Below are 13,020 nucleotides of genomic sequence, written 5' to 3'. Positions count from 1 at the left end.
TGTATGTGCAGTTAGATGAAGAGAGGGTAAAGTAGCATCCCAAAGGTGAACGAGGTCCACTACGCCGACCGGAAACCTTGGTTAAGTTGAATAAACCGCAAACCGCTTGAAAATTCCTTTTCTTTCTGTTCATATTACTGGGTTACGCCAGAGAGTTTTAGCACCCGCAAGTATTCCTGCTTTATTCTGTTGAGTGCACGTGTAATGCTTTACAAGTATGTGTAGTAGTACACCGTAGTGATCATTACAAATATAGTCCAGAAAAGCATTTTATTCCATCTATACAAGGCACAGATATCAAGATGGGGGTAATATGTAGTCACTGTGCCTGAAATATGTCCCTAGGTCGCCACACAGAGGCTTTTATTTTGCCATTAGAACCAGTAATTGGGGACTGGGACAAACTCATTTTTCTTGTTGCTTTGCTCCATCAATACTTGCAAACTAAAAAAAAAGATTAATTTATATATTTGAAAGGAGCTAGCAAGAGAAGAGGAAGTTTGTATTTATGCATCATCCAAATGCAATTTTTCTATGTCCCTCGGGGTGGTCCCCTTCTCACTGGAGCAATCTTCTGCGAAGTTGATTGTTTACAAGAAGAAGCAGTTTCCTGGGATAACCGCACATAACAAACTTTCAGTGCAGCATCCCAGTCGTGTGCTTGGCAGGCGGAACAGAGAGATAGAACCCTTAAATGCCAGGGGATATTGCACAGCAAAATGTTGTATTGAATAGGCCATAAATAGTGTTCAATTAGATATTATCAGTCATTTTGACAGTAGGAAGAACCTACTTGATCTGTGAACTGAAGACCCAGAATGTTGTCCCTTGCAGTTCACTCGAGATTTTTAGCCAAGTGGCCTATAATGGGCACATGTCGAACTTTAAGCGAAGGGCTAGGTTTGGAAGAGATGTGATCCTGTTTTCCATGAACCAAAATCAATTTGCCATACACTATGTTTTAGAATGTTTTCAGTTTCGTTGCAGACATCCCAAAACCTGGGTTTTCCACACTTGTTGCATTAAATAAAATGCTGAAGCGGGGTAGCACTTCATGTGACATGACTGTCATGTACCCTGCAGTAGATAAGTTAAAGTACAGTCATTGTACTACATAAGGAACGGCACAAAATAAGTTAAGTTTTGTCCATGATAAAGCAAAGTCTATCGTAGCCTTTGAACTTGAAATAATGTTATTATTTAATATAAGAGTTGTAAACAACAGATTTTCTGGCGTTTCGCACATTAAAGGGCAAAACGCCATTATACTACATAGTGTCCTGATTATTGAGCCAGTGCAGTTTCAGAGGAGCTGCTTTCTTTGTTTGTCCTGGTAGAGGAAAAGCAGCATTGTTGATCTGAAACCAATAGTATCATCTGTACACCGACAGAAGAGGTTGTCATCCCTTTAACAGCTTAACACTGTTAAAAGCGAAGCAGACTTAAAACGGTGTCTAACACACAGATCGATGTGCAGAACACACATGCAAGGGGCCGTGGGGCGCTTGCTGCAGTCACCGCAGGGGGAGAGTACAGATAAGCTTTGCAATGATATTGATGGTGGCTTCAGCTGAGAAGCTTATTTTTAACCCTTTTGTGCAAAATTATGTCTGAAAGGCCCTTTGGACAGCTACATGGTGTTGTGCTGGATATGGTTATATTTCTGTTCTGTAGCAGTATGTAACTTCAACTGTGTTAAATTGGAAGGGTTGAACAAATGTTCATAAATAATAATGTAATGTGCCAAGGTTGAAAAACCCTCTGTGGCCCGAGTCAGTTTAGTTTATTGCAGGATATTTGTACAATTCATGTATAAAAAGAGCTGCTTTACAGAGCAAAAGATATAACATACGGAAAACTTTGCCTATTGGGTCACACTCCGCCCTCTGACTTTTTTGTTATTGACTATATCGGTTCCATAAGGGGCAGATTCTCATTTGGTATTTGGAAGAGATTGGGCGTTATGCGGCTCTTCTCTAAGCAAAATAATCTTTGCCGTTTGTTAGAAGTGTTTAACTTACTCAGCATTGCTTCATATTACATATAGGGTTAGAGGGAACCAGTCCCAGAATCAGGGCTCAATTACACCAAAGCATCAGTGTGTAAATGTTCATAAAAAGAAGAAAACACCCATTAGGGAATGAGCTATGATAAGAGCTATGTGAGACTTGTTATACACCTGTAACCATTAAACTCTGTCAATAAAACGATGCAACAGTGTCTATGAGGTGGTGACAGACCTATATATATACCATAATGGTCATGCCCACGCTCCCAATAAAACAACCTGCATGAATAACATGACCCTTGGAGTTAACAGGTAAGTACTCACAATACAGCTGCTCATCCCTGGGTGGTGCGTGCCTCACGCCAGCAAAGTAGTTAAGGTAGATGTCCCATGGGGTCCAAAAACAGAGCACAGCAGCATCAAAAAGTGGGGCCACAGACCAGAGAAAACATTAAAAACGATTTATAAAATGACAAGTGAGGGGTACAGGGTAACTCTGACGCGTTTCGGGACCGGGTCCCTTTGTCAAACAGTTAATAGGGAGTGTGCACAGATGCCTATTAACTCTTTGACAAAGGAACCCGGTCCCGAAACGCGTCAGTTACCCTGTACCCCTCACTTGTCATTTAATAAATCATTTTTAATGTTTTCTCTGGTCTGTGGCCCCACTTTTTGATGCTGCGCTCTGTTTTTGGACCCCATGGGACATCTACCTTTGCTTCATATTACATCAGTTTCAGGGTGTCCCCCCCAAACATTCTTTCACATCCCCATTGTACAGAGGTATGGAATAGGTTATCACTTTATAAATAAATGATGCCGTTTCAAAGTTGGAGGGAGCAGCTCAGGGTGGAGGAGACAGGAGCACAGACGGAGCAGTATGTCAGTCTATTGATCGCACCTCAGCCAGGAGAGCTCCAGGCGCATGGCTCTGAGCACGAGCGGCAGCGTGCTTAATGTGATTGAAAGGCAGTTAAAATGGCGGTGACCTTTTCAGGGGGAATTAGATTGCCTGCCAAGAGTGGTTAGAGGGAGTGATAACGCCAGCTTGAGGAAGCTGTCCAGTTGGCTTCAAAGAGAGACAGGGGGAGAGAGACGGAATCCAAGTAAAGCAGCAAGTACCATTTACATGGCATCCCTCACTGACTGATAGGAGCGAAATCGCTGTTCTTCTCCAGCACAAAGGGGTTGGGAACAGGTTCCTAAAAATCTATAGGGTCACTTCGTTCCTCTGCTTGCTGCTAGCAGCCATAGATAAGTAAGGGAAGAGCCGGCCTGGTTTCCTTTCTGTTGTAATGCAGGACCAGTAAGTAGTACCTTCAATTCTGGAAGAAAAAGTAGGATGGGGAAATTGCTTACAGCTTTGCGTGTCTAAAGAAGAATATGGCTGAAGTGTAAATGCCTGTGTTGTCAAAGATGTTAACGGGAGTTTAAATGGCAACATAATAATCCAGGATATTTAAAATGCTGTTTTCAGATGAGTTTTGATATTCATGTGACCTTGTCCCCACCTTCTTATATGCAGTATGTGTATATCCCAGGACATGCCAGTGGAGCATGGAGAAACCTAAGCTCCTCTGACGTTCAAAATCCACCCCATGTTGCTCTCTTTACTGAAGAACTTGTGTCAAACCCAATCAGTACACACACTCAAATTTGTGTTGTAAGGGCAAGCAAAGGCTGTAGAAATCTGCAGCCAGGTTCTGTCAGTCTCCCGACTTCTTCTACAGGTCTAGCAAGCAGATTAGGCAAATAAAAAAGGTCCCTCAATGTCTTTATTTTGTAAAATCCTCTTAGATTGTCTTGTTTTTTCTCTGAGCCCGAGGCCTGATGCACAGTTCAGGCAGAGAATTCACATGTAAACATTTTCCTTATTGGCTAAAAAGGATGATTGTGTTTATTAATCCAAATATACAGATGTATTACGTTTTTCTGTGTTTATTTTAGATTTCGTTTTTGTAATCGGCGTATCTTGTTCCGGGTTTTAATTTTTATTTATTTATTTATTTATTTTAAACGGATACATAAAAATCAGTTTTTGTGTTGATTAAAAAAAAGTGATGGAGAACGCATATAAAGTCCTGATGCGTTGGTAAAATTAAATTATCTAAATTTGTCAGAGGTTATTCCCCGCTATGTCCCAAACAGTGCGGGGAAAGAGCTTACTTGCGTCACATGCTGTGGTCGTGCACGAAGGTGGTCCCGATTTGGGAAGAAATTAGAGAATGGTTGCAGAGGATGCTCGGCTTAGAGATCCCCCTGGACCTGTGAATGTTCTTGCTGGGCAGACGGGTTCGGGGACTGTCGAACGCAACACATAAATTGATAGCACATTTTGCAACCGCCACCAGGTGCGAGATCGCAGCATTGTGGAAACAAGCGGATTTACCAATTATCCCCAAAATCAGGAACAGGATTTGGCATGTGTGCCGGATGGAGCAATTGACGAGTTTGGTCAACGACTCCGGCCCTAATTTTCTAAAAGTCTGGTCGCCTTGGTTGGCCCTGGCAGACATCCCGGGGGTAGACGTCACCACAATTTTGCAGTGATAGAAAGAAATGCGTTCTCCAGTAACCAGCAGGGTCCACGACCACATAGTGACAGTACAGTCAGGGAGACTGGAGCGAGGATGACACCACACTGATTAGAGCCGGCACTTAAGGAAATACAGCAGGAGGCCAAATTCAGGAGAAGAGCAAAGAGGACCAGCCGCCCACCCTTCCAGCCCCCCCCCCCCCAGTACCATGACGTCCCGTTTCCACGTCCTGCCAGTCATGTGAGTCTTATTGTTCTTTGAATTCTACACCATAGAGTGTATACGCTTTGGCTTATGGATTGTGTTACCATGTTTGTAATGTATAACCCAATAAAATCAAAGTTATATTAAAAAAAAAAAAAGTGATACTCTTGAATCTTCATGTTTATCGGTGCACTTTTTTAGTTTCCATACTCCCCATGTATTGCCTTTTATCTCCCACCTTTGACTGGCCTGCTCGCTATAAAAGGTGAAACCCCAAAAATGAAGCAGAATTTCCTATTTTCTGTTTTTTGCTTCAGCACAGGTGGCTCAATCAACGACTGAGCCACCTACGGTATGCTGAAGAAGGAATATCATTAAAACCGGACCTGTTGGTGGCCCTTTTGGACTGGAGTTGGCCACTCCTGCTGTAGTGCAAAGTGATTTGAAAAGCTTGACTTCACGTCATCCATTCAGCCCGAAATGTAGCGCTGTCATTTAATGTACAGTATATGATCTGCGCTTCAAATCCAGGTTTCCTTTACTTTTTATCTTCTGTTCAAACAACATTTAAATAATTGTTGAATGAGACCTTAACCCTCTTGGGGTTTTTTTTGTTCTTTTTTCCCCCCAGAAATAAAAATACAAATAAAAAGCAAAAAACCTTTGGTCACATGATCTAAACCAAAAGACAGCAAGATAGTAGGCGTTTGACGATTCTTCGGTTCATCTCAAAGAAAGTTGGGTTTTGTTTCTGCTTAATAATGTTGGACTGACTGCTGTTTCCATTTATATCACTATTAGCCCTTTCATATTTAGTAGTTTACATTATCTTTTGTGTTTAAAAATATAATCCAAATCAATATAAATTTTGATTTGACATTTTGCTTCCGATATCCCCATTTATTTTTTAAATCCCTTCTACATTGTTTTGCCTCTGTTTCTTTGTAAATAAGTCTGGCAGGTTTTTATCCACCCATCTCTGAGCTGATTGGCCGTGCAGCTATGTGACTTTTAATTAAAGCAGCGGAAATCTGTATAAAACCTGCCAGCAGTGATGGGTCCGGTACATGAGCTGCAAGGGAGCAAATTTCCCCAAGGACTGCCCAGTGTAATGGAAAGCATCTCTCCAGCATTGAGAATCAGTGAAACGAATGACTAAGTAAACCTTATTACCAGCCATGCTTCCAAATAAACCAGGCAGGGCATTTCCCGGCTAAGTAGATTTTGCGTTAAATGAGGTAACTGAGCCTGGACTTTTACCTCTTGGAAGGAAGACATTTTAGTTTTTGATTTTATTCCTTGCAGGTTTTAGCCCCCCTGTTGAAAGCCCCTCCGAAGAGCAGGAGTTTAAAAAAAAAAGTGTGTGTGTGTGTGTGTGTGTGTGTGTGTGTGTGTGTGTGTGTGTGTGTATTATATATTTATATATTTATTTCCATTTGCTATATGCTTTGCAGTGGAGGGTTTTTGTCACTTTTTTTTCCCACCATAACTTAACTAAGTATGGTAAACCCGATCCTGATTGCTTCATTTTTGCATAGCCGGTATAACCAACCCCACACTGATGAGACCCATCTAGGTCGAAACGGCTGTCTGTGGGTGGGTTTACTGGCTATGCATCTTAACCCTGGCTGTGCTCAAAGATGTGACCATACAGCAAGCTTAAGCCTATAGGGAAACATGTTAAAAATGGTTTTGAAGCAAAAGGTGGCACTGTGCTCATTTGCATGTCATTTCCCAGAATCCCTTGCAGCAGTGGGGGTGCTGGGTGATAATGGTGAAGGGCGGGGTTGCAGACCTGTCTAAGACATGCAAATGAGCATACAGTAATTTTTCCATTTGAGATATGTATATGTATGTGTGTGTGTGTGTATGTATGTATATATATATATGTGTATATATGTGTATATATATATATATATATATATATATATATATATATGTGTTAGACTTGTTTTGTGTTAATTTCTTCCTACATAATTTTTACAATGGGGCTGCTTTAACAAACTAATGGGGATGAATATTTCTATAGTCTTTCTTGACTTCTAGATTGTAAGATCTTTTGGCCAGGGACCTCCTTCCTGTTCTGTTTTGACATAAACGTATTATTTTGTCATACAAAGGTGTCTTTCCTCCCACATTGTATGGCGCTGCGGAAAATGTTATCGCCATACAAATAAAAGATCATAATAACTCGGGCGTCCCATTTGAGAAGACCCCTTTGTGGCAGGAAGCTCCTCCAGCTCATTGCAGCTCATATGTTCTAGGAGTTGAATATAAGGTGGGACCAAGGCACCCCAGAATGTATAACTGTGGATGCCTCTTTCAATAAGTTTAACGCCTTATCAGACTGTCCAGACAATGACTAACTGTGTCTGACACACAGTAACTCCCTCTCTTCATAGTATAATTGCGTTGTCAACTGTTCAGGGAGCAGTCGTAGCGCTAATCACAGCTCATCCTTAGCATAAGACATCTTCCTGGGATGTCAAGTTTGAGCACTTGTTGTATAATTGCCGTAACTGTAACAGCAGATAATTCTTAGAAACGGTCATCATACCACTTTAATATTGCCATATCATGACAAAGTATTGGTCTGCAATGCATTCCAGGACCTTTTTTTTTTTTAGCAAAGAGAAGTTCTCAAATATCTATCCATCTCTGGACCGAATAATAATAATAGCATGTTCTTGTATAGCGCTGCTAGTTTTACGTAGCGGTTTACAGAGACATTTTGCAGGCACAGGTCCCTGCCCTGTGGAGCTTATAATGTATGTTTTTGGTGCCTGAGGCACAGGGAGATAAAGTGACTTGCCCAAGGTCACAAGGAGCTGACACTGGGAATTGAACCAGGTTCCCCTGCTTCAAAGTCAGTGCCAGTCAGTGTATTTACTCACTCCTCCCATACAATAATTATCTATCCCTAAGAGTTACCGGTCCAAGCTGGTAGAACTGTATTCGAGTCCCAGGAAGAATGTTGCTTGTATGTGGGTATTGTTCTTCAGATCCCAGTGATTCTTCACACTCTACCACTTACCATATAGAGGCGTAGCTTTGTGGTCAATACCTCAGTAACAGCTACTCGACTGCATTGTGTTAAGTTACTAAGTTGCACTGTCTTCTGGAATATTAATTGCAGCACTCCCAGTCTGGCTAGAAAATGTCTGAAAACCGCATGTCTCAAGACCAAAAGGTGAGATGCATTCGCAGGGATGTGAAAGCATCTTTATCTGATCGGAGCATAAAAGAAAGGCTGTGGAAAAATATATATTTTCTCTTCTTTTCCTGTATTGTATTTTTTTTGTTGCACTCCTTCCTTCTTTCCTGGATAGCCTGCTGCCTGAAAGTCATAAAGCTGACTGCAGGTGCAGGAGAGCCACTGCACATGGCTAACCGCCAGCTCTGGTTTTTGAATCAATATGCTGATTAATTGATTAAATTAACAGTGATTTTCATTCTACTGACAGGGTCATAAAAAAATCTAGTTTGGGGTTAAAGAGCTGTGTTTTTTCCCCCATAATGATATTAAGCATTTCAACACTTGCATATTTTCACTTCTCCCCTTAAAAACCAGAAAGCTCTCGGCATGTCATTAATTATTGAAAGAGGCACTGAGGGGGCCTGCTGTGTGCTCTGTGTGTTTGGGATTTCGGGTATGGCTTTCAGCTGCTCACCAGCCCTTCTGCTTCATTCTTATGTGCAATGAAGTTTCCTCTTTCGCTGTAAAGCTTGGGTTTGATTACCCAAGTTGCTAAATTCCTCTTACTCCCCTCCTGTCAGCACTACTTATTGGTCCAGATCTGTGGAGTGCTTTGCAGTAAAGCCAGCATCCCTACCCTTTCCTCTTCCTCCCCCACCCCACCCACTAGCTGATAGGTACTGCTCAGGCTGAAGCAGCAGGTGAGGTTTTACAAATTGGGATTTCAGAGACCCTCATTTTGTTCCACTTATCAATATTAGAATTTTAAAAAGGCGGTCTGCCATGTAACATCGTCACAGTTTTAAACCTGTGTCAGATATGTTTAATAGCCTTGCTAATTTTGTTGAGAGCCTTACTGCTAATAGCACAACAACAATTATTAAGGAAGAGAATGTACACAGGAATTACTACTGCAACCCAGTTATCACATCTAAGATATTGAATAAAAACGATCATAGAGGAAATAAGATCATGAGCGAAAGCTATATAGCAATAACCAAAAAAGTGTGCCCTGCTACATCAGACTGCACCTTCAAGACTATTATTTATAAATTACTCTGTGCCAAAGTTAGCATCTTTATTCCAATTTATCCTTTTTGAGCGCTAGTTTTAATTTTTATTTAAAGTGGTGACAAAATAGTCACTTTGTAGAGTGCGAACAAGCACGCTTAAATTTCCCAATAAAACCGAAAAGGTTGCTGGTGGCATGGATGTCTCCCCTGCCTTATATCAAACATAATGCACCGCAGAGGAGCCGCTCTAGACGTGTGCTTAGGCTTCTCCACGGATATAAGAAAATGGCTAAACTTTCGTCCTGCTACCTGGAAGACTTCAGCTCTAGTTACGTGTAATGGAACTAAGCAGTCGGACACAAACCTATTTATCATCTGGTGTCTATATTTTAAATTGTGTGTGACATTGTTTGATCCACAGCTTTACAGTTTCCTTTTATCATGTAATATTCCAAACTGTACTTTTTACCACCACACACTTTCTTTCTTCATAACTTGGCATGTCCGCAAGTATTGGAGGATGACTTGATTTGCAGAGATGGGTGTTCCTATGACTGCAGTTGATCTCTGCGCTATAACGTTGAGTAGTGACTTTATTTCCGAATCGGCAAAGGCCAGCAGCAGTCCCACTGTGTGTAAACAGCAGTCAACGGGCTGTGTGTGTAAGTGATCTTGAAAGGTGCAGTCTGATTGATGGGAGAGTTTGTCTCCCAAACTGTCAGAAGGTTTATAGAGGTGCCACTCACCCCTGATGCTGGAATTGCTTGTCAGAGCACCTGACTGAGAGAGCGATGGGAATGGGAGACAGGGTTGTAACTTTGTTTTTTTTTCCACCTTAATCACTTCGTCTTTCCACCGCTCCCCCTCAGCCCCCCTGCTCCTTCACCTTCTGTGTATTTTGTCTACAAGCTTAAAGGTGCAGCCTTGATTAAAGTGTAAAAGGGGAGGGGGAAGTGTTAGGTTGTTTATTAGCAGAAGTATCACATGGAGAAGAAAAATAATTATTTCAGGCACCCAAGACATGAGGCACTACTACCTAATTACAAGAAATGCCAATCCCTCGACAGAATCCCTTGGCTGTGTTAGGCAGACACCCTTGAGGCTACAGAAGAGTAGTTTTATTAGGAAGTATTTATTAGTACTTTTTTGTTTTGTGTAAATAATAGAAGCTGCTGTGCATTTGAGCTGCCTTACCTATAATTAAGGATTTCGTTTTTTAACCGACAAAACCCGATAACTTACCACCGACCAATCACTGGGGGTGTTCGGTTAAAACCAATAGACTGGAAAATTAAGAATGATTTAAAATGTAGCCGCCAATGATTTTCATTGGGTGAGTATCCTCACGTGGTGCGCTTCCCACGCCATATGCATAAGGCTTCCCCCCCACCCTCCTGGGACTTGAACCCCTTGCCCAAGCACACCGACCCCTGACCCCCCATTACTATGTGTGTTCAAAAATGGAGAAAGCTAAACACCGATTTATACTGTTATGTTATTTTTTTATTCTATATTTAAACACTATCAAATATATGGAATAATCATATATTTGCATATGGAAAAATATAAAAACATACATTAAATAAACACTGAAAACATAATCCATAGCTTAATATTTTATTTGTTATGTTTTACATAAGTTTTTTTTCACTTATTGTACCTTGGTAACAATAATAATAAAATGGTTCCTTATTCAACCAGAATGGGTAGGTTGTACAACCATAAAGAATAGAATCTGGTAGAACATCTTGGGCATTAAACCTGCGTCCTTCAGAACAGCTGGTACCATTTCCTTCTGACGGGTGGATCAGTTTCTGACCTTCAAACCTTCACATGCAGGTCAAAATGATCATCCCATACACGTGTCTTATATGTGTAACAAGGTTGCTTGCAGACTTTTAAAAAGGTCACGGTGGCTATTGGCTCTCGTTGTCAGGGGAAATGATCAGCTAACTCTGTTTCCAGCTCTCTGGCATCCCACACAAGATTCCTACCACATGTCCCTAAATGGGAATGGAAGGCGCAGGGCGGGTGATGTTCTGTGCAGTGTAAACAAGCAGGTGTGACCAACTGTGCTATCATGCATTTTCAGCGCAGAATCAGTTATTCTTAACAACCACACACACACAATACTAACTGGAATGGCAACAGATGAACAGCCAGAGTCAAGCGTTTTCAGACGTCAAATATTTGAACAGCTGCTCAACGTTTTCCCTGGCTCACATACAGGGGCGACAGCAGGAAGTCAGGGCACCAAAGACGGGTCATCCTCCACGGGGACCCGCATTTAAACTGTCACCAAATATGTAACACTGGCAGAACACTCGGAACGAAAACGCCTTTTACCTTGACTTCCGTGAGAAGCGGTGTCGCGTCAGACAGCTCATTTTATTTTGCTTACAGCTAGTGAATTAAAGTGGGGCATTTTTTTTTTATTTTTTATTTAAAAGATCTTACTGCAAGCTTTTTAAATGAGATCCACTACTGAGAAAATGAGATTACTGTATTGTTTGTTCATTTTTCCAGAGTGGCAGCTCAGGTTTGAAGTTCATAGCAGGCTCATGCAACAACATATTGGCGCACTGCAGAAGTTGCGTAGCATCTGATATTTATATCATTTATATTTCAAGCGGTCTCTATCTCCTGGATGACTTTCTTACAGCAAAAGTAATGGAATAATTGGTTGAGGAGGTGCTATCTGCACGCCCCCGGCCCCCGCTCCCCCCCCAAACACATTTTTTAATGTATATTGTAGAACTGCAAGCTCCCTAATGCTTTATATAAACTTCTTTCCACGCAGGATCTGGATTTGTTATGTGTAGCAGCAAAGAGAATCATGATAGTGACGCGGATCTGGACGTTGATGGTGACGACACTTTAGAATATGGCAAGGCACAGTATCCTTTTACCAATGGGAATCAACCAGAAGCCTGTGTGCACATTTGCAATGCTTCCTGAAATCCTGTGTGTGTTGTTATATCCTATAATAGAAGAACAAGTGGCTAATAATAGTCAGCTGGTAACTTGCCGTCTCCCTCCTCTTCTTTGCAGAAAGGGCTGACCACATATTATGAGGCCCAACCTGCAGTGAAGGGGTTAATTGTCCACTTACTATGGTTGTCTATATAAAACACTTGGTATAAAACCCGCTTTGCTGATGGATGACTTGCCTCCATATAATCGGAATATGTGCAGACTAATTAGTTTGTGACGGATACCCTATATTGAGTAAGATTTCACTTTTGATCAAGGAGCAATGGATTTCCCCACCCAGAGAGGCAACAATTTGTATCCCAGGGCGTCCCTCACGGCAGCCGCCAACTTAAAAAGCATTTGTGAAGTTGATATTTGCAGGCATTGCCTTATAGCAGATTTTCCCAACTCCAACCCTCAGGGAACCCTAACAGGTCAAGTCTTAACAATATCCCTGCTCAAGCACAGGTGGCTCAGTCATTTTGACTGTGCCGCTGATTGACCCACCTGTGCTGGAGCAGGGGTATCCTTAAGACCTGACCTGTTGGAGTTACCTGAGGGCTGGAGTTGGGAAACACTGCCGTATAGTGATATTTTGGCATGTAAAGGAAGCGATACTAATTACCATTCTATTTTGTACAGTAACAGTTGTGCAGGAGATGAGACCAGATGTTGTCAGACCTTCTTCTCTTTTTTTGTTTTTAATTTACTTTTTTAATATATATACATATATAAATGTTTTCCTTAAGCATGTTGTACCTAGGTATACAGAAGCAGACATTATCCCTTGCACTGGTGAGGAGCCAGGTGAAGCCAAAGAAAGAGAAGCCCTCCGGGGAGCTGTGTTAAAGTAAATGCAAATTCAATATCTATTTTAGAACTCAAAAATAGAAAACAACTGGCAAAAGTGTAGTATGTTACCGGCATGGTAAAAACATAAGAGTTGGCAATCTTACCGTTGAACAGCTTTAGCACAGTTCGGATTTCTGTCTCTTCGGTCAAGAATGGGGCTCCCTGATAGAATGTGCCAAGTTGCCTGCAGCTGTGGTACTGCTTTCCATTCCATTGTGTGTTTGTTTTTTTAAAGAA

At 41.5% G+C, this 13,020-nt stretch overlaps 1 protein-coding gene across 6 annotated transcripts in view; it reads left to right on the top strand.

Moving 5' to 3' along the window:
- RNF220 (ring finger protein 220) overlaps positions 1 to 13,020 on the top strand; it is a 204,761-nt gene that overhangs the window by 170,239 nt on the left and 21,502 nt on the right. For all 6 annotated transcript variants that reach the window (XM_075616195.1, XM_075616196.1, XM_075616198.1 and 3 more), the window contains 2 exons: positions 11,759 to 11,855; positions 12,695 to 12,781. In XM_075616195.1, the coding sequence (XP_075472310.1) occupies positions 11,759 to 11,855; positions 12,695 to 12,781 (184 nt within the window). The remainder of the gene's footprint in view (positions 1 to 11,758; positions 11,856 to 12,694; positions 12,782 to 13,020) is intronic.

Source organism: Ascaphus truei, chromosome 10, assembly GCF_040206685.1.
Source record: "Ascaphus truei isolate aAscTru1 chromosome 10, aAscTru1.hap1, whole genome shotgun sequence".
Taxonomy (NCBI): Eukaryota; Metazoa; Chordata; class Amphibia; order Anura; family Ascaphidae; genus Ascaphus; species Ascaphus truei.
Note: the sequence above shows the minus strand (reverse complement) of the source record. Positions and strands in the feature narration are given on the sequence as shown.